The 23,214-nt window shown below is 39.9% G+C and overlaps 1 protein-coding gene across 9 annotated transcripts in view; it reads right to left on the bottom strand.

Moving 5' to 3' along the window:
* fat3a (FAT atypical cadherin 3a) overlaps positions 1–23,214 on the bottom strand; it is a 184,378-nt gene that overhangs the window by 105,640 nt on the left and 55,524 nt on the right. For all 9 annotated transcript variants that reach the window (XM_069534014.1, XM_069534012.1, XM_069534011.1 and 6 more), the window contains exon 2: positions 13,693–17,010. In XM_069534014.1, the coding sequence (XP_069390115.1) occupies positions 13,693–16,993 (3,301 nt within the window). In that variant the 5' untranslated portion in view covers positions 16,994–17,010. The remainder of the gene's footprint in view (positions 1–13,692; positions 17,011–23,214) is intronic.

Genomic DNA, 23,214 nt, shown 5'->3' on the forward strand with positions numbered 1-23,214 from the left:
AGATGTTTCAGGCAGAAGTCTCAGGCTTAATCGGTAATTAGGGGGAAATTAAGTCCCACTAAGCAGACAGTCACTGTATTTTATTGTTTTCTAACAGCGAAATTACAATCTCACGTCCTGGTAAGCCAGAACAAAAATACTAATTAAAATCACGGTTAAAGTGCTTGGAATGTGACTGAAAAACTGTACAATAAACCAACTAGACTAAACTAAATGAGATTTAACTAAACTACAAAACTACAATTAAGGGTTGGGTGACATAAGGTGGAAAGGTGGCAGCAGGCTATAGAGCTACAAGGAGTTCAGCAGTCTGACAGCTTCAGGTTAGCTGTTCCTCAGCCTCGTGACCCTGCTCTTGATGCTCTGCAGCCTCCTGCCTGAGGGGAGGGGGGCAAACAGTGTGTGTGCGGGGTGAGTGGGGTCTTTCATGATGCAGGAGGCCCTTTTCCTGCATCTAGAAGTGTAGATGTCTGTGGTGGTGGGAAGGCTGCTGCCCAAAGTTCTCTGTGCAGCTTTCACCACTCTCTGCAGGGCCCTCTTCTCTGCCGCAGAGCTGCTGCTGTGCCACACGGTGATGCAAGAGCACAGGATGCTTTCCACCACACATCTGTAGAAGGAGGTGAGGACTGACATGACCTCTGCTGTGGTTATGCTGAGGGGCACTTCTCCCGATGTTGGGGTGGGGCTGGTGCTTGTGGTGGATCTGAAATCCTCGAAACGGGCGTAGAACCTGTTGAGAGCATCTGGCAGAGAGGGGTCCTGGGGTCACTGTGCATCTTTGATCTTGTAGTCTGTGATGCAGTTAATGCCCCTTCACATGCTCTGTGGGTCTTTAGAGGAGAAATGACCCTCGATCTTCTGGTTCCCAAGCCAAGTCTCTATGGACTGAGCTACTGGTACAGGTACTACTTTATGCAGCTGATCATTCATCCTTGGTCTCACCTTGTAAAAACTCAAACATAATTCAGCTGAGTTTTAAGATTATTGCTTTCACTGGATAATTTTTCTTTCCTTGCTACCCTGAGTGACCTGGGTCAAACTAAACATTGGAAAGGAAAAAAGCAATCTGTAGTGTGGTTGGACAATGAAAAGAGTGATTAAAAGTAGCATATGGACAGTGCAGCAGGTCATTAACATGGCGTTGACTGAAATCGGATATCAGTGCCACAGACTAAGAAACTGTGAGGCAGAGAAACATACAAATATCAGAGACAGTTATGGTCCCAACAAAAACACAACTAAGGTTGCAGAATGAAGAATGTACAAACTGAAACTTCTATGAACATAAAGACAAAGTCAGCTTCAGACAGTAGGGTTGTCCATGGAAGAAACAGACTTCACTTCATCTGCAGAACATGACTGAGGCTACAGCTCTCTGATGAGCACATGACAAATGACAATGCCAACATTGTAATATGTAACAAGTATGTATAACGTTTACCATGCTCAGTATCATAGCTTTGCATGTTGACATGCAGAAATATTTGTAATTCAAAAAAGTAGAAATATAATAATATATATATAAATAGAATGTATTCAAAACAATAATCCCCTTCAATTTATATAATAATTATTATGTCAAATTTATGACACTAACTGTCTTCCCACTACATCTAAAACAGCATGTCCACAGAGGAGGGTTCAATCATTAATGTGCAATAAAATGGATTAAAATATTTTTAATGATTACAAAGAGCTTGTTTCATGGAAATAAAAACGGAATAATATCTCATATCAGAGCAAAGTTGATTTTCAATGACACATGCATATTTCTCAAGGTTTTAAAGTTGTGTGATTCATTAAAATGTGATTCAATCAGTCAATATTAGAGGGGAACAGTAGGATCTGAAGGATCTATTTTCAGATACCAGAGTGCATCCATGGCAGACCGGAGTCAAATAAGTTTTAGAGTTTTAGAGTATTTTAAATCCTAATGTTAATATTTTCTGTATCAAAACCATGATATGTCCACACGGTCTTCCAATTATGAGTTAATTGTTTAGGAAGTTTAGATCATTTTATTCTGATAAAGTAGGTTTTTAGCAGTTTTTAGCCTGTGGCAGAAGATGTGTGGACTTTCTGCTGTCCTGATGTTAATGGAGAGTTCAAGTATTGTTGTACACAATACTTTGCATTAAATTAGTCATAAAATACATCCATAATTTTACAGGAGACATGGAAGGCCCTGACCATTCACAACCTATCCTTAGTGTTTCGTGTGATGGACAGAGGTGATCAGTGAGGTGCACAAACATATCATTTTTCTAGTCTAGAAAGGCCATAAGATCCGGTTTTCTGAAGACCACTGTTCCGATGTGTTAATGTAGTGCACCGAGTACAAAAGCCCCATGGCTGAACTGTATCAGCACGGGAAAGCTGGCTCTACTATTCCCAGCCAAGCTATGCATCATCATGCCTAATAGGGACAAGAAATGCCTCCTGCCAGCTTCAGTAGCTTTATTTCTCAGTTCATATGGGACAAAAATAAAACAGAATTTGTGAAGAAATTCTACAAAAACCCAAAGAAATAGGTGGTCTAGCACTACCTAACTTCTACTATTGGGCTGCTAATGTTTGATCCTTATGCACTGGTGCTGCCCTAGCAACCAATCCTCACCATGCCTGCAGATTGAGGTTACTTCATGCTATTCTTCCTCTATGATGTTCCTTTTGTGCCTCCCTCTGACATTACCATTAACGTACTCAGGTAACACTATAGTCTCAGGATCTTGACTCCAGTTTCCAGGCAATACCTCTTTGTTCCCCTGTATACTCCAGCCCTCTGTTTCCTACCTCTATAACAAACAGGGCTTTTGTAACCTGGGTAGACCATGGAATTGTGTCTGTAAAGCATCTTTACATTGATGGAACATTTGCATCCTTTAAACAGTAAATTCATGCATTTAATATGCAGAGAACCCACTTCTTCAGATACTTACACATCTGAGACTTCATTCATAATTGCTTTCCCAATTTCCCTGCTATTTCTCCTTGGATTGACACAATTTTTAACATGAATCCTTTCCGCAGAGAGGTACCATCTCTGAGTGATACAACATTTTCCTGAGATTTCAATCCTTGACCCCTGATCAATTTTGCACCATTTGGTCCGAGGACCTTAACATAGAGACAGAGCCTGAGGTCTGGCAGTCCACAATGAACCAGGTCTATTCCTCATCTATTTGCACCCAGCATGGGGTCTTACAGTGTGAAGTAGTTCACAGAGTGCACTGGTCTAAAAGCAAACTAGTTTACATCTATCTTGCATGACCTCTCCACCCTTTCTCGGTTTTGGAAACTTGTATTTGACTCACTCTCAGCCATCACATCAGCCAACAACATCCCCTCAAAGTAAGTTGTACTGTTCAGTGTCCTGCCCACTGCTCATTCACTTCCATCCTATTTTTTCAAGCTTTTCTCACATTGTTACGCGAGATGAGCCCCCTCCCATACCCATTGGATATATGTATCCAATCAGGTCCCTACATGCTAGCTCCACTGGCTAGGGTAAAATAGCACTCAGGAGGAGTTACAAGTGTCTTGTAATTTTTGTATTCTTAATTATGTATTTATTTTATTATTGTTATTATTATGATTATTATTATTAGTGTATATTTATATATGGTTGATGTTGTCCTCTTGACTTAATGCCAACTCCACCACTGCCAGCATTTATCTCATCTCACAAAAGGCCTACGGTTACTTGTAACTTATAAATGTATATATATGTTTGAGGGTTTATGTTTGATCTTATCTCTTGCTGACAATGCCATAAATAAATCATATTTAAAAAACACACTGCATGCACTTGGTACGTACATTTTCTGGGCCACCCAACCAAGCTAATGGCTAGTAAAGCTGCGTCGGTTAAAACAGAAACACTCAATGATTTATCGGTTTTAACATCTAACAACATTTGAGTCCAAATCTGGACTGTGGCCTTTCAGTGATCCTGTGCATACCTACTATTTCTTTTCAAAAAGATCAAAAATATTGTTGCTTTTAATTGACAGGAGGCAGCAATACAATGTCTCTGCCTAGTCAGCAAGAAATTAAAAGTAGACAAAATTAAAACAATACAGACTGTACTCAACTTGACGTGTTCCTGGCAAAGAAAATCATACGAGATGAATATTGCTCTGTAGGGACTTTTGTCATTGTCTGAGGTTGTGGATAAAGCTAAGTTCATTATTTGTAATGTTTGCTAACGAGTACACACACAGAGTACATAAGCTGATTAGGTATTCTTTCAGTGTTTCCCTGGATAAATCAGCTCAATGTGTCCTGGATTGTGGTTTCATCCGTACTTAAAGCCATCCACTTGTGCTTGGGTCATCAGAGATGGATGTTAACACCTGGTGTGAACAAGCCAGAGAGAATATCTCTCGGCACCACACCTCATTTAACATTCAGGAAATGTAAGAGGAGGGGTGGAAGCTGAGAATATAGAAAGGAAAGTAAGAGAGGAGAGTAGCTGACAAAGTGAGAGCTGCTGCTTCGCCATTAAACTTTAAAAAAAACACTGAAGAATCTGTATCAGTAAAATAGCCACATCCGTCTGTCGAGTTTGGCAAGGTAATTTATGAGTCAGCAGTGACTGCATAGAAAGGGAGGACGTAGGTGTGAGAGGTCAGCTGGTCCATCATGTCAGATAGTTAGGAGGCTATTAGTGAAAAATGAGGAGCAGGAAGCCTTTCTCATAGGGTTATAATGAATACTCAGCTAGTCCCTCTGCTGTGAGCAGAGATTAGCACCTGAGACCCCTCAGGTAAAACCCTTATTAGCCAGCTTGCATCACAGCGATAAAGTGCTGTGCCACAATGTGAGGCTGCTCCTCTCCCCTCTGTAGGTAGGGGAAGCTAAAGGTTAGCACATGAATAAAAGAAGATCTCTTTACCTTATGATACTGTAGAAAAATGTAGGGAGCCTTCAGAGGGGGCAATGAGGGGAACACAATCAACTCAAAAAAGGAGCTGGGGAAAGGTGCCTGTGCTGGGCTTGATCTAGTAATGTTTGCATGATGATCAACCAAGTTACAGCTGAAGCTGTTTTTATATGTTTAGTTTTTTAGTTATCTGTGTGTAATATTGTCTACCTCCAACCTAACACTTTGGAGGAGGAGGCCTAGCGTTGTGCATATAAAAAGGTATACAGCCAATACCCAACTCTGGGTACCAGGAACAACATATCTACTGAAGAATAGAAATAGGAAGTTGTATGGATGCACCACCTACCGAGACAGTACTCCAATGAATAAAGGTGAATGGAACTGTGTCGGTGGTGCTTGATAACAATAATTATCCTGATATAACATCAATATAACAAAAGTTCAATACATATAAACACATAGCTTATGCAAGTAAGCACAGGGGGGTAACACAAATGGCTTTACTGTAGATTTGTAAAATGTTTTGCTGTTTAGAAAGTTTATCTACCAATAAAGTTGAAAGAAACCAGAATGTGACTTTAATGGTGAGAGTTATCGATATTTACATTTTGAACTTTTCTTTGGAACAGCATTCTACAAAGATTTACTCCCTTCATATAACACCCGGGCCACACTGGATGCCTAAGCGCCACATGATGGCTGTGCTACAGATGGATGGAATGAATGGATTTGGTATAAAAAAGGCCATTAAGTCAGTTCCCTCTTCTCAACTAATGTTTCAGTGGCTCGCACACACAAATTATGTGACTCGTGAGGGGCAGGACACCATAGTTAGAGAAATGGTGACGTTATGAAACCGCGGATATCGAAAAATCAGTTAATCGCAACATCCCTACTGTGGTTACTTTGACAACTGCTGGAAATAAATGCCCTGCAACTGATTCCACCCTCTAACTCCACCTGACTGCAGCACAGATAACCTCCACTAATCCTACATCTGTCTAATCAGCCCCCCTCTGGGGCCTGTTTACACTGTTAGCTGCTTTCTAATTACTGTTTTCCCACAATACTGAAAAACCCTAAGGACAGACATATAGACACAGGCCCACAGACAGGAGGGAGGCCATGTTTGACACAAAAGAAAAGTTCAGTGTTGATGATAATAGAGGGCCTGTAGTAAGAATGTGCCTATAGTTAGTGTGTTAAAACTAATAGAAATGGAAAGCTACAAGACAGCATTTAAGAGAGACGTAGTGAGTGACATCGAGAGGTGACTTATATTGCTGTTGAAGTACATTCACCCATCTTTATGGGGAGTTACTGTGAGGTGTGGTTTATCGCACCAATCCAGAAAAGTCTATTAAGCTCACTTAAACTCCACTTAAGTTTGGACAGTGGAAATCCAAACACTGGCCAAACCTCCACACAAGCAGGTAATGTTCAAACAACTTCCAGATGCTGGAGCTTGCAGTCTTATACACTGTGTGTGTACTGACATATACTGACGTATACAGCAGCATGACACCCAAAACAGCACTATACACTTCTTAAGCTGTTTTCATGCTGTCATGCTACAGTGGATACTATTGTTTATCTCCTGACTGTAACAACTGAAGGAGAAATATTGTAAAAATGCCAAATTAAAGTGAACATTTTTGATATGTGACATATGATTGCAGAATTCAAGTTCAAATTATTTAGAATCAGTCTTATTAATGTTTCTAGATGACAGGAACTGCCTGCAAAAGCCTTGCACAACCTGTTTTTAAATGTGCAGTACAACATTTCAGGTGGTAGAGGTGCACTGTGCTGGCGACCTCTTTGACTGAAAATGTGTCTAATTCCAATAACTTTGGAGAAAGATGTTGCTTCTCAGCTGATTATATAATACTTTTAATGATTTTCACTCCATCTTCAGAACCTTAAATTACACTGTGAAGTGATAACAAACGATATATTTATTGCTGCATGGTGAGAGATTAATTCTTGGTTTGCTAGGCTTGACTGTAGCCTTTGACACTGAAGCCTCCTCCATCCTGCTACAGTTTCTTGAAACTTAGGTTGGTGGAAAACAACCTGCTCTCAATTTATTATGGTCTTATCACCCAAATACAACTTTCACGGTTGTCAGCAACTCACTATCAGTTTCCTATTTCCGGCTTGTGACTCCACAGGGGTCAATTTTGCATCCATTATTGTTCTCCTCATTATTTTTCACACAGTTATTTGTTCAGTTTCTCTGTTCCACTGATTTAAACTTTTGTACTTCTGAGAACCTCTTCAAACCTAATTATGACAAAATCAAATAAAACAAACCAAATTCTTTAAAGGTACAGTGTGTAGAATGTAGTGACATCTAGAGGTGAAGTTGCATGTTGCAGCTGAGTACCCCTCACCTCACCCTCCCCTTCTAAACATGAAGGAGAACCCTTGGTAAACTTCAGTTGTAATAAAAACTCAAAAGGTTTTAGTTTGTCCAGTTTGGACAACAGTAAAAAACATGGCGGCCTCCACAGAGAGGATCCCCCTCTGTGTAAATATAAAGTTTTTAAATATAAAGGGCCCATTCTATGGTTAAGAAAACAACAATTCATACAATTTAGATGAATCACACCAGTGAAAACATTACTAGGATTATTTTATATTTAATTTCTGCAAAAAATCCTTTTCACCTAAATCTTACACACTGAACCTTCAGTCAGACCGGCCGGATGAAAGAAATCTGGTTGTTGTATTTGATTCTGGCCTTTGTTTTGATAAGTAAAGTTTGGTCTGTCCTGCTTTTGTAAGATGAAAACATTCGTATTATTTGAGGACTTAACCGGGATCATCCGATCTTCATGTTTTTTTTCACAATTTTATTTCTGTAATACTCACTTAGGCTTACCTGCATTGTTTTCTTCCAAAATGCTTCTGGTAGGATTATCACTAGTTCAAGAAAACATGATCATATAATACCAACTCTGCTTAATGAAAATATATCTTAAATCTCTATGAAAATCAGCTCTCATATTGGCAGCAATGTAAGAAAGTCTGGAATACTGCATGCTGAGATGGCCCATTCAAGTGAATTTAATTACATGAAAGTTATATTCAGCAATATTCTTTTCTTGTCATCTATATTTTCCATCTTAACCCCAATTAACAACTTTTTATTACAAAATATTAGGAAAAATCGATAAAAAGAGTTTTCAGTTCAAGTTTAAACTGTGTTTTTGTTACGTTTTGAATTCATGTTTTAAGTTTGCTCTATGTCCCCTCTGTGTCCCTCACTTGTGTCCCACTCTGGTCCTTTCTGTGTATCAATCTCTGCGTCCCTCTTTGTGTCCCTCTCCTGTCATCCCCTCTGTGTCCCTCGCTTGTGTTCCACTCTGCTCCTTTCTGTGTCCCACTCTGTGTCTCACTCTTTGCGCCCTCTCTGTGTCCCTCTCCTGTGTTCCCCTCTTTGTCCCTCGCTGTGTTCATCTCTGTGTTCCACCCTGTGCTTCTCCTGTGTTCATCTCTGTGTTCCTCTCTATGTTCCACCCTGTGCTTCACCCCATGTTCATCTCAGTGTTCCTCTGTTTCCTGTTTTATTTTGTAGTCCCTGCTCCTGGTGTGTTTTCCCCACTAGACTTCCTGCCCTCGTCAGGCTCACCTGCTTGTCCTGTGCCACTTGTCTCGAGTAAGTCATCAGTTCAGTGTGTATTTAAGTCTTTGTGTTCCCCCATGTATTTGTTGGTCCGTCGTCTTTGAATGCCCAAGTCATGTTCATGTGTCTCGTCACCTCTCGCCACGTTGTGTGTGTGTGTTTTAAATGTATTTTAAATGTGAATTGTGCATGTTGAGTCAAAGAAGAATTTCTGTCACTGCATCAAATCTCACTAATAATCAGCCCAAATCTCCAGCAAGTACAACAGGGACTTTTTTATATATGCAACAACAAACTTGGGCACCCACACACACACACACACAGTCTGTATATTTCATATTAACCATAACTGTATCAGAAATTCACATTACCTGCAGGTTTGGTCTGTATAACAGGAACACAGCAGTACAATGTGTTGTGTCTTTGTTTATTGGAGAACGTTTGTCCTTTAGGTGAAGTAAGGACACTTACTTTACCCAGTGTGTATGTGTGTGCGTCTTTAGTCATGCGCATGAGGTCTTTAGGCTGTTCACACAGGTTTAATCCTATCTGCTTTCCAAGCCGCACTGCTTTGTCACTGAAATTACACACTACCACTACACATGTGCATGTGTATATGTGTGTGTGCGTATGTGTGGTGGCAGACCCCACAGTAAGGGCAACCCAAGGCTAACATAACCAATTTTCTTTTTCTCAGTGCAAGAAATCGAGCTCCACCCCTACGAGTGGGTGAGTGCAGCCAGAGGCCTGCCTATGTTCTCCACATGACCAAGCCACAATCTTGTCTACCTCAGCCAAGAAAAGGCAAAAGATGCAAGAAACGCATAAAACATCGGTGAAGGATATGAAACCACTTCCTGGTTAACGATATATATATATATATATGGGTCGACTGATTATCACATCCAATATTCAGCATTTTACTTATTATTGGAAACTCTGATATCTTGAGCAATGTCCCACTCACAGCAACTGAGTGAGTGGAGCTGCGTGTTGGAAGTAAATGGTAAATGGTCTGTATTTATGTTGTCCTTTTCTAGTCTTGATGACGATTGAAAGTGCTTTACAGTGCAGTTTATTGCCATTCACCTATTCACACACACATTCATACAGTGCACTTTTTTTATTATGGGCAATTCAGGGGTCAGTATCTAACCCAAGGACACTTCGATATTCAGATGGGGGAGACTGGGATCGGCTTAGAGGACGACTACTCTGCCCCCTCAGCCCCAGCCAAGTAAAGCTGAAGTTGAAATAAACACAACAGTCTTCAGTATGAAGTTGCAAAAACACCACGATCTTGTGAAAAAAATGTTTGCCAAATTAACACACAAAGAGCGAGAGAGAACTGAAGAGGGAGATGCCCATCAGGAACTGCTGAGCTATACCAGATCTGAATAATAACTTAACTACTGTGGGACAGAAACTATGAAAAAGGATGGGTGCATGTTTACAAGTTTCCAAAACTCAGACACTAATAATATAGCATTAGCAATGCAGTGTCAAAACACCCTGCAACAGCATCTTATCTTTACCTGCTGCTGAACATTGCTGTCACCATTAAAACAACAAATATGAGGCTGTTGCTTTGGAGGAGTCATAACTAAATGACTTGTCTCTTCAAAGATAGTTTGTGAGAGAGGAACCATCACTCTGTAACAACACTGTTTCTGCAGCTCCAACAAATCCAACAGAGAAAGACATGGTGAAACATGACTATAATGTTGGACTCAAAATGATGACAGCCATTAGCCGCCAGCGACTGACGATGGTCTACCCTACTTACCACAAGTGCTCTGTTCCAGTTTGGTTTATGGAGGTGATTTGGGTCTATCGGCTGGTACACCCAGACTTTTCAATTAAGGCTGCACAATTAATTGTATATAAAATCGTGATCTCAATTAATGCAAATATGCAATCTAATTTCTAAACGACAATATGCTGCATTTTAATTGGGGACTTCAGTTGCATCAAAACAAGTGCTCCTACTTTCTCCCTCAATCACTGACATGTGATGCAGAGTAGCAGGAAACCATCAGTGAAAATAGACAGAGTGAGAGAAAAGTAGAAAAGAAAATATGTTAACAAGATAATGAGTCCAGAAGAGAACAGTGCAGAAGGTGGTGAGAACCAGATGGCCATACCATTGTTTGTACACAAATCTGGCCCTGCTCAGACCTGGTATTAACATATCATACATGCCTGAATGTATCTACTGTGACCACTTGAGTCTAGATCTCACATCCTTGATGTACATATAAAAGGTATACACGTAGGTCATTTGTGTTCATGAAGACCAAATAATGCAGATGTGTCCGATAACAATGTTTGTGAGTGTTTCTGTGTGTGTCTGTGCATGAGAGAAATATTCATGATAGTCAGGAAGGGTTGATTGATTATGAAGAAAGATTTTACCCATTTGAAAAAAAAAATAGAAATCAATTTGTAGTTGTCAGTGCGGTGGCCAAAAACAAATATGTATGGACACCTAGAAGTTTATAAATACAGTCATTACATTAATTTAGGTTCATTATGAAACTGTAATGTAATGGATCAATGGACACTGAACCCCAAACTGCCCCTCATTGTGTGTGTGAATGGCAAAGACTGCACTGTAAAGCACTTTGAGTGGACATCAAGACTAGAAAAGTGCTTTATAAATACAAACCATTTACCATTACATAAGAGGGGGAAATTGAATATGTGAAGGCACAATTTTGTATGGTTTTCAATTGCAAATCAAGCAGTGGCTGGTGCTGTGGCAACGTTTTCTTTAATATTCTCTTGAGGATGTTTTTAAGACAATCACGGACACTATTTTTTTCTCTTTCCTTGAAAGTATTAAATGTAAAATTAAAGAAAATTGGTATAAAAATATTAAAATCTGCCAGATATAATAGCAATAAAGCATACTACCTCATTAATTCATTGTCATTCCCTGCTGTTACCTCTACGCATTCACATACACATGTACACACATGCACAACAAGACACTCATATACCTTCTTAGCCACTAATTATGATACATTGCGCACAAATGCACAAATTATGGTTATAGAAGTATAAAGGGGCACTGTGTAATGATCAGAATGTATGATTAGTGTGTGCTGATGGTCAAACATGTTGCTGTGTGCTCCTTTAAGACAACAGCAGAGGGCTGTAAAAGGGAGTGTGAATTAGACTGTAGAGGTCACATCTAGCTCATGTGAGACATGATCAACATTTGTCCACATCCATTACACATCCATTATAGGGTCACTTAACACAAATTAAAATAAGACAAGCCATCCAATTGTGTGTCACCTAAACCCATTGACATGGAGCCACTGAGTTAGCTGCCAACATGTTAGCGCTTTCTTTCACCCTATATTTCTTCAAATATGCAAGGTCATGATCCATCATATTAAAGTAGCTTCTGTTTTAACCATACACAAGCTGAAACCATCTGGGATAACTTGACTCAGTGGAAGAAGTTGTCACACTTCATATAATTCACCATTAGTTCATCATACCTATTAGCAAGGACATTAGAAACACATGGGCTCTTTATTATTCATAATGAAGTATTAAGTAATGTTGTGTTTTGGGAAAGAGAATGAAAGAGAATGGTGCTACTACTTTAAAAGGCCCATAGTGAGTAAATCATATTAAGATTATAATTAAAAATTCCTGTACAGCAGCTTCCTCACTATCAATAAACAGAAACAATGCAACATTAATGAATTGAATAGGTTCACAACATCATTCAGTGCTATATATTGAAATATTAGATGTATCCTGTTTGTGTCTAGTCAACTACTGAGTTACTTTTCTATGATTCACTTCTCAGTCTGAATGCTCATTGGAAATTACAGATTTGATTGGCTGAATTGTATTTAAAGATGATTTACAATGCAATGCAATGGTCTATTAGTGATCTTTGCTCAATAACATGACTCAGCTGATTATATAGACAAACATAAATTCAAAGCAGAAGAATAAATTCCACAAGTTTAATGGGAGCACTGGAACACTGCAAGATAATCAGTCTTGTAAGCTTTTCATAAATGTCCACCTGTAATAGGTCTGTGTAAATGTGAGTGTGTGAGTGGTAGCATGTATTTTCATAGCCTCTGTGTAACTTTCTGGCTCCACATTCAAAGCTTTCCAAAATGCTGGTTTTGTTGGGAAACAAAGCTGCAGGCCTCCCTGTAGTAACTAATCATTGTTGAATTGAGAGCCACAAATTCTCTTTTACCCCCTCCTCTTTCCTTTCAGTTTCTCAGCTCCAAGGGTGGACTGACCCTGTGATTAAAATTTATCTGGATGTGAAGAGCCTCTTGCCGCAAAAAGAAATGGAGATGTTTGGCTTCCAATGTATGTGTGTGTGTGTGTGTGTGTATGTGTGTGTGTAGTAACTAAAGGCAGAAATTCAACATGAAGTAGATACAGCAGCTACTATACTACAATACATCTATATCAACATATAAGGCTAAGATTTCCTCTCTCCAGCATTATCTTGCTCTCCACAAAAGGAATTAATTAATTAACACTTAAAAACTAGTAGGGAAAACAGAGGAATCAATGCAATTCATCTGTTTGCAGTTTGTTTACGTCTGACACAAATATTTGTCCTGCTTGTGCATCTTTGAATGAATTTGATTATTTTCATGCTTCAGGGTCGCTGCAAGTGGTTCATGTCATCTTGAACCTGGAAACCATGGCAACTCTTCTACCAATGCTATGCTGAGGACATCCACCATCCAACAGAGCGGAAGGAATGCTGATGGATCATTGTCATGCCTGGCACACAGCTCTAAATGGATATCAAGACACCACCTTAGAGAAAGCCATGATAAGGCTTGTAAGTTATTGCTCGCTGGAGATCCTTTAGATTTCATGCTCTTTGTTGATTAAATTAACTTTGCATACTAAAACCAGATTTCTCAATGGTTTACAATAGCTTAAACACAACGATCTTCTTTTTTTCTCTCAGCACGTCAAGGTAGCTCAGACAGAGACAATACAACTTGTTATATTAACTTTAAAGAAGGAATATTGAAGCAGTATTATCACATCGTAAATCAAACTCCCCACATACAATCCCACAAGGTTGGTCTACAAAAACTCGCACACACTCACAATACTGATTACAAGCATAATACATATTGGACAATTTTCAAATGAAACTCACCTGTCTCTTCATCAATGGCGAATCGTCCAAGACCACTCCCATCACGAATAGAATACTGGATTTCTCCATCTCTTCCAGTGTCATCATCATTTGCGGTTACTCTGAGTAGGGTAGTTCCAATGCGGACATTCTCTTTAACTAATGCTGTCAAGGCAAAGTGGGAAAAGTACGGAGCGTAGAGGTTTTCATTGACATCTACCACTTCCACCTCAACAAATGTGACAGAGAGAAGAGAAACCGGCCTTCCCTTGTCTTTGGCCTTCACAGTGAGGTTGTAGAACTGTTGGGTCTCATAGTCAAGCTCTTTTGTCAGCCGAATCGCCCCGCTGGCCCTGTCTACCTCAAACCATCCATTGTAGTCATTAGCTAGAGAGTATCTGACCTGGCCTCCCAACCCCAGATCTGGATCCAGGGTTTCTAACCATGCCACAATTGTACCGACTGGAAGATCCTCCAGAGCCTTTGCTTTGTACAGGTTGGGGATAAATAGTGGGGGACAGTCATTCACATCCTCCAATATGATCTTTAAACTTGTGACAGATGACCTCTGACTCCCTTTATCTGCCATATCCCGAGCCTCAATTTTCAGGTTAAAAGTAGGAATAAACTCCCTGTCTAGTTGGCCAGCAACATATACTATCCCATTAGTGGTGTTGATACTAAATTGGGTAGTGATGGTCAAAATAGAGTATACAATTTCCCCATTGGGTCCAAGATCTTTGTCAGTGGCCTCAACCTGGATGACTTCTGTACCTATGGCAGTATTTTCAGGTATGACAATTCTATAGCCTTCTTCTTGCAAAAACTTGGGTGCATTATCATTAGCATCTTCTATGAAAACACTAAGCAATCGCCAGGCAGTTTTCTGTGGCAGGCCAAGGTCAAAGATTGTTAGGTTGAGGAGATAGCGATCTCTCTTTTCTCTATCTATGGGCAGAAAGACACTGATGAGGCCTGTCTCCATGTCAATGGTAAAACAGCTGTCAGTGTTTCCATCTGAAATAGAGTAAAGAATCTGACCATTGAAACCTGTGTCACCATCGTAGGCATTCACCTTGAAAACACTCGAGCCCATCTTTAGGTCTTCTCTCACAGCTATATCTGTAGGAAAAGCTTTATCAAATTGGGGTGTTTGGCGGTTGACAGAGAAAAGGTCAATGAAACCTTCTTCAATTTTGGGCTTGGTGCTAGCTTTGGACTTTTTAAGTAACTTTTCAGCTAACTTTTGGGCTACCCTTGTCTCTTTACAGTTAAAACCTCTAGGAGGAAATTTCCCTTGAACAACTGAAATGTTAACAAACATAGGATCAGAAAAGTTCTCACCATCTGTGGCTGTTATTTTTAGACTGAAGACGCTGTTCTTTGGACTAGCTGTCACAAGGGGACGTCGCAGTGCAAGAACCCCTGAATCTGGGTTCAGGTCAAAGTAACCCCATTCGTTCCCTGAAATTATTTTATATTTCACTAGCTCTAACTCATCTATATCAATCGCTGACATTGTGGTGATCACCTCCTCCACTGGAAAATCCCTCGAGATCACCCCCTGGCATGCTACATTCTCAAACAATGGCTGGTTATCGTTAACATTTTCCAGGTGGATTGTTACATTGACTTCACTCTCTCGCCTATAGGGCGAGCCCCAGTCAGATGCTCTAACAACAAACACAAAGCTCTCTGGTGAAGATTCAAAGTCCAGCTCTTTAGTGGTTGTGATGATACCAGAAAATTGATTGATTTTGAAAGGTAATGGAAGAAGGCTGGAAATGCTGTAAGTAATGTATCCATTTTCTCCTTTATCCTCATCTACTGCAAAAACAGTTAATACATTGGTCCCAACTTGTACACTTTCATTCACAAAAATCTCATAAGAAGACTGAGCAAATGTTGGTGTGTTATCATTGGCATCCTCAATTGTCACACGCACTTTAACTTTGAGCTCACTACCTTTTTCCAATACCTCAAGATTAATAACATCCTGGGTCCCCTGAGTGAGCCAGGTAGTGGTGGATATGACACCTGTTAGGGTGTTCATTTGAAAGAAAGCTGAATTTGCAGAAGGTGCCAGGATATATTCTGCATCATCAGGCTCTGGTTTTATTTTAACAACTTCTACAATTGTGCCTGGTGGTGAAATTTCATTCAGACAAACTTCATACAACTCCCGCTCAAACATAGCTTCCCCCGTCTGCTGTTTCTTGAGGATAATGTGGACAACCTTGACCGCAGAGAACTTCTGTGGGGTTCCCCTGTCTTTAGCTTGCAAAGTGAGGTTAGAGCCATAAGGATATATCTTCCATTGTACTAACTCAGAGGCCTTTATTGCAAACTCTCCTTCCCCAGATCTTTCTATGAAAAACTGCTCTGAGGGGTCTCCTCCTACAATATCCACTGAGTCTATTTCTCCATTTATACCTTCATCTAGGTCTTCAGCAGTGACCATGGCATACACAGGGTTTTTATCAGGCAATGAGGGACTGTGGGTGACCACATTCATCACTGGGGCATGCTCATTCACACGCTCTACATGAACAAAAAGCTTGGCTGTGCTGCTGACCCCATTATTTCCATACAGCTTCATTCCGCGATCAACTGCAAGGATTTCTAAGTCGTACCGATTTTGCTCATCAACATTAAGCTTTCCACTGAGAGAAACCACTCCACTGGTTGGGTGTACTACAAACAATTCCATTATCTCCTTGAAAAAGTAGTAAAACTCCCCATTGGAACCAATATCTGCATCTGTGGCAGTAACTTGTGCTATGCTCGTCCTGAGAGGTGTGCTCTCCGCTATGGTAACGGAATAAGTGGTGGGTGAGAACAAGGGTCGTAGGTCATTCATATCCAAGACTTGGATGCTGACTTTAGTCCAGGTCTCAAGGAAAGGTTCTCCCTTGACAGAGGCTTTCACTGTCAATACATAATTATCCTGAATCTCTCGGTTTAAGATGGCTGCATTGCCACCTTTAGTCCTTATGCGCAAGAAGCAGAAATCACCAAGCACAAACTCCTCTGCTTTGAAAAGCCCTTCATCATCACCTAAAGTGATTCTGTAGCGGACCTCCCAGGAGCGCTGAGCCAGGTGGATGCCCATTTTAACTTTACTGTTGGCAAAGGTGCGTGCAGCTGAGTTTTCATAAACTGTAGCATGGTAGACAGTGTGAGTGAAGCCAAAGTTAGGTCCATCATGAGGAGCCCCCTGTGTGCTCTGGCTGCAGGAGAGTGGTAGTTTGAAAAGCAGCAGCAGGGCCAGGCCGAGGATAGGGGCTGGCATGCCTGCCCACGGGCACATCTTCACATCCATCCCATCATCACTCAATCCTGAAATAGAAAGAGACAGAGAAATAGAAAAAATAGTTAGCAACAGGGGGAGGGAGTCCCAGCAACAAAAGGCATTCAACAAATCCACGACTTGACCTTTCAACTCCCTGGCGTGACAGGAGACTAATTATCCATTGGACTACAGAGACTGATTGGAGTAGAGAGGGGAGGAGGTGTCCAAAGTTACCAGGCAACCAAAATGAAGGCTGACATCATCTTTGTGTGGTCTCTGGACACTGATTTTCAATTGCAAGTTTCTGAAAAAACAGAAGTGATTTCAGAGGGAACAAAATAATTGTATAGCTAGGAAGAGCAGTTGAGCAACAACAAAACAAACACTAAAGAAAAAAGAGCAGAGAACAAAATTATGGGCTACTGCACCATGACCCTATCATAACCCTTTTCCTGAAATACATGACAACTGCAGCCCTGTGTCTCCAAACCATGTAATATAATCCAGAGGCAAACCAGATATGGTTATGAAATTGTTAGACAAGTCAATGCTGTGTTTTTGTTCTCTTTTTCAGAAAATAAAGTGTTCTGAAAGTAAGAAGCCACAAATATGTGCCAATCTAGGCTCTTGGGGTAAAGCCTGATCCGCTAAAAGCCATGTTGTTGCGATGGGAGTGCAACAGAGGTCTACATTTTGATGAGTCACCACTTTCCACCACAAGGGATGGAGAGATGAGGCAGGAAACGACAATCCATGTCCGAGCACACTGATAATAACACACTACCAAAAGCACAGCAAAATCTATTAATTCTCAGCATAACACATAATTATATACACATGCACACAGTTCCCACAAGAGGGATGGGTGGCTGTGGCTCAGGGGTAGAGCAGTTGTCCTCCAACCAGAAGGTTCAAAGCTCAATTCCTGTCTTCCCCATTCCACATGCCTAAGTGTCCTTGATAGTGAATCCCAGAGAAAAAGTCCTGCACTGTATAAATCTGTGTGAATGGGAGAATGGAAAAAAATGTACTGTAAAGCAATTTGAGTGGTCAACAAGAAAAGAATAACAAAAAATAAAGACCATAAAAATATATTTTTTTAATTTAAAACTAGAGTCTTACCTTCTGACAAAAAGAAAAAACATTTAACTTTGTTAGTCTAACTTTAGCCAAAACAATTGAGTCAATGCTCAAGCCAGCATTTAAATGCAATACAGCAGCCACCCAGGATTGAAAGGATAAATCCCATAAATCAGCAACACTAGAAGTGTCTCAGAGCAGTCTCATCAGCTTTACTTGGTCAGTACATCTTGCCTTTGAAAAAACTGCTGCCAGCTGGGAGGCAAAGTAGGATGCAGAACACTGTGTTAACCCTTTGGATCCAGGCTGTTATTGAGCATATTTCACTCTTTACTTATTGACCTATGCCAGAGATGCTACAACTCTAACCTCAGTGTATTCATAATGCTCATCATGTGGCATGCAAGTGATATTTTACCACATTGGTCTGGGTTTTCTGCCTGTATATCAACACTGTAAATTCACAATGTGAAAATATGTATGTGAATGGTATGAGTGCCAGTGTCCAAGGGAACATAAGAACCCTGTTGAGGGGCATTCTGAGCTCTGCTAAAAATCATGAACCCTTTTTGATTCTCTTATTATTTGTATTCAGGTTCTCTTTCTATTTAGGTAAATATGATCATGATAAACCATGATTTAGGTCAGTAATTCCTACTTTACGTCCTTCAATTACCAATCACAAGTACTGTGCTATTTAATACTGCTCATTTGAAATATAGGGCTACATGTCAGTATGCAGTTCTTTACCTGAGTATGTCAGACAATCATGGGATCTATTAGGTAAGGTAAAAAAAAGGAAGTGTATTTCAACAACAGTCGTTCAATTAGCTGCAGGTGAAATTTTGACACAGCTTTTAACCAACTACGTACATTATGACATTTTGGCAAATCTACTCAATGTAAGGTCATGCTGCATTAGATACTCCCAATCCTTGTTTGCAATGTACTGTATCTCCTTTGCCTGTTGAAAATCTCTAAACTTAAGGATTTAAAACAGGGTCTGAAAGCAAAGTCAACTTGCATAGTGCTTTTCATTAATGGAGATTATTCGTCACATTAGTAAGTCTAACTGACTACAGTTATAATATGACTCAATTATAATTGTGATTTTAGATGCAATTTGTGTCTGGTTCTTAGGCTTGATAACCCTTTGTCCTTTAAGTATGCATAGGGTACAGAGCACCACACAATGATGCTTACAAGTATGCCACAATAGTTTAAGAAAGTAAACCAAGACTTCAGGGCTTTGTTACACCAACAGCTAGTCTTTTTCACTACCTTTCAAAATATTTTAGAAGCAAGCACTGAACTCGTGGCTGCTTAAATCACAATCAATGAGTAAGTTAAAATAAAAAAATTTCTTATGGTGTTTATGATTATGTGTATGCTGAAAGAATGGCATGTGTGTGGAAAATTGTACCGATGAATCTAAGGATTATTTTTTATTACTCAAATTAATAAAATAATGAATTAATAAAAAATAAAATTTCCCAAAGCAAAGGTACAAAACATCTAATGTCTAACATGCGTTATGATTCTGTGCCATATTTTGTTTTATCAATGTCGGTTTGAAGTCATAAACTCACGACTCAAATAAAATCAATAAAGTAAAATTCACTAGTATTTCAACAATGTTTATTATTAATTTTCACATTGAACTGGAGGGTACTCAAATAATAAATACAATTAATGTTCTTTTCTTGTTTCAAATAAAATAGGATTTGCATTTAAAAACAAAATAAAGAGCTTTTGAAAAAATCATCTTAAAATAAAGTGCTTAATTTTAGAAGAAGAAAAAGATGTAGAATAGTAGAGTTTTCCCTTTTCTTACTTTCTTACACTACATTTCACATATGAACAATCTCAACAAATATTAACAACTAAACAGTTTTAACACTCCTTTACTCTTTGTTCCCACTTTCTCTTGTTCAGTGAGAGAAACTCTACTGTGTGCTGCCAGGATTTACTACTGTAAATGCCAGAAAAGTTGAGCAGGTTACAATAGAAAAGCTCTGTCAAAAATCTATAATAAATAATAAACCCCCATTGGTGACCTATGCTTTAGATGATCGTGGGCAATTTTTTCCGCTTCAGCTTACTCTTTGGGTGAATCTGTATTTTGACTAGGTGCAAATGGTGCAAATCAACCTATTTATGTAAGCAATGACAAAATTTTGCCTGCTGTTATTCTCACATGTTACTATCCCACAATACCGAGAGGCAGCCAGATTTGGAAGAACTATTAACAGACATCTGGGTAGAGTGTGCTATGTTTGATATCACAAACACACACACACACACACACACATACACACAGCACGCAAACACACACGGTGGGGAGTGTTCACCAAACTGACATTAAGCATATATACCTAATATACTGCTCTGGTCTCCCCTTGGGATAATACTGCTGGAATTCGTGACAACAGCTTCCACCACGGACGATCTACCAGAAACAGAAGCCATCGGCAGGATAAGAAGTGCAGCTGTAAACACACCGCTTGTTCTGGTTCACAAACTTATAATAGGGAACATAGCATCCCTGCCATTGCCACAGTGCTCCCAGAACATCTGGACTTGCACTATGCAACTTTGGTGTCCCGTGCAGTAACATTTGCAACATGCTTTACAGTAATACAAAGACAAGTTTGACAGCAATAAAAACGTTACTGTGTGGTTGGTTACCTACGTTTTTAAAAAGCATGTTATGCAAAATTTGTACAGAATTTATATAGGTATACAGTCAAGAGGAACAATCAGTATGTATGGTTTGTAGTTCACTGAAAAATACCAGCCCTACTGAAAAGTAATTCTTGAAAGAAAGAAAACAATCTGCCACAATGAGATTATTTACCTGATTCACACATGAAATTAAAAAAGTGTTAATTTACCCAGTTATTTACCCAGTGTGAAGATACTGAAATCTGTGAACAATGGATTGACAAAAACTTTAACATGATAAAAGTAGTTTTACACTGCCAGGAGTGCAAAGTTTCCCTCTACACATCTGCTATTGCAGAGACATTTGAGAAGATGTTTAAAACATGATAAACAAATCCAAAGTATATTCATTGGTGAGAGATATTGAAAAATGTGGCAAAAATATATGATGGATAGTGATAGTCTGGCTAGTTTTGACTGCATGGCAACACCCTGTAGCATGCTGTCCACAATGGCGTTCTGAGCCAGGGCAGGATCTTGAATGTGGTTGTAATAGGCCAAAAGATAATTGGATGCTTTGAGTACTTTACCCTTGCCTACTCACACCTGCCAGATGGGCAGATCCAGTTGGGGATGAAACCAAAAAGGCTACAGCATGATGTTGACACTTGGTGCAATTGTACATTTGACATGCTGGAGACTCTTCTGGAACAAAAGCGTGAATTTGCTACATATGCTGCAGACTGCGATCTTTGCAACTCTCATTGTGCACCAGTAGGCATTAGTTGAAAACTTTATCCTACTTCTCTCTTTGTTTGAACTGACAAGAACAATTTTGCTAATCAGAGGCAACGTCTGGAGATGTGATCCCCTCGGTGAAAGCCCTGAAACATCTTTTACGTAAGGGTGCTGACACAGATCATGGTAGTATCAAAATAATAGCAACTTGATGATTCCTTTGCTGAGGCCACTGTGCCCAGAAATGAGTCTGCACTCTGACATTGGAGAAATTATCACCTGAGTTTAGTACCAGTGTGCCCCATGCACCAGCACTGACAGTGAGCAGCTGTTCACTTCACATTTTCGATTAGACTAAGGCTTTTCCTGAGATCATGAATTTTGGTAATTATGTCAAACTGACACATAGAGAAACTTTTAGATGTTTACAAGAACTCAAAATAATTTTCTGTTTGATCAAGCAATGCTTGGATGTGTCACATGAGTGTGTGATGATGGACACACAACAGGTTGCTTCTATACAAGGAAATCCCACAAGCCTGTGTCTGCTAAATGTCACATCCACACACACACACAGATGCAGAAACAATCATTCTCCACAGAGAAGCCCCATTTACTGTCAGCTCTACACTACCTCTCATTAGCTTTTCAGTACAGGCTAATTGGCTTTGAATTGTGTGGCAAAGAGTAGCCAACAGCCTCCACAGCCCTGACACACAGCTGCCACCACCATCTCTGACCCTGCTAATACACAGCTATATGTTCAGGAGTAAATGACAGACCAGCTGGTGAAGCTCTTGTGAAGAATACACAGAGGCAATATTTATTTTAACATCTGCATCAGTATTTATATCCCTCGATCTGAGTCTTGTTGCCAGTGCCGACGTGTGCGCGTTCATCATCCCACCTTAGTTACCAGCTCTATTGCTGACAAAGCAACACACACACTCAAACACACACTCAAACACTTTCTACTCACATACAATAGAGATAGTGCTTTCATTTCTTACACCCCATTTACTTTAAAAGTCAGAGATCTATATTTGAAATCTTGTAGATTCCATGACAGCAATCTCACTGAGTCTAATATATTCAAAGTTAAGCAGTCTGTTTCCCGATTTCCATTTTTCATTGCTGGTATACTGGAAGATTTTACTGCAGGCAATAGGGGAAATAGTTGGCAACGCGCACAATATGAAAATATCAACCAGACACCATATATAATGATGCTGCTCCATTCAGCCTGCATACACTGTGCTGAGTAAAAGAGATCAAGACTGAGTTGGCCAATAAGACGTTTCAGCCATCTCCTACACACAGAGGAGCTGTGAAGCAAATAAGAATTCCCTCTGACAGCACACACACAGACTTTTGTAGTGGTGATGTTCTTGTGTATTGTCACATCTCTTCTCCCTGTTTCTCTTCTCTTCCTCGATCTTCCCTCCTATCTCTTCTTCCACAAAGTTCCACCTCCTTCCTGCCTCGCTTTAAAATGATTTCCTCTTCCCTCTGCTCTTCCTTCCCGTTTTCCATTTTCCCTTAATTTTCTCTCTAGCTGACATAACTAAAGTCGCTTCAGACAATAGTCAGGTCCAGATTTTACTTGTTTTGTCCTTCCTTTTATCCATCTTTTCCTCCCAACACATCAATCCTTTCTCTGTTTTCCTCTGTCTCATTCTCTGCTCCCAATTCTCTTCTTCACCCCTTCATGATTCTCCCTCTTCCTTTTTCTATTTCCCATCCATCCACCCCCTCCTCTTACTTGTCTC

The sequence above is a fragment of the Paralichthys olivaceus genome, chromosome 11 (assembly GCF_024713975.1).
Source record: "Paralichthys olivaceus isolate ysfri-2021 chromosome 11, ASM2471397v2, whole genome shotgun sequence".
Classification (NCBI taxonomy): domain Eukaryota; kingdom Metazoa; phylum Chordata; class Actinopteri; order Pleuronectiformes; family Paralichthyidae; genus Paralichthys; species Paralichthys olivaceus.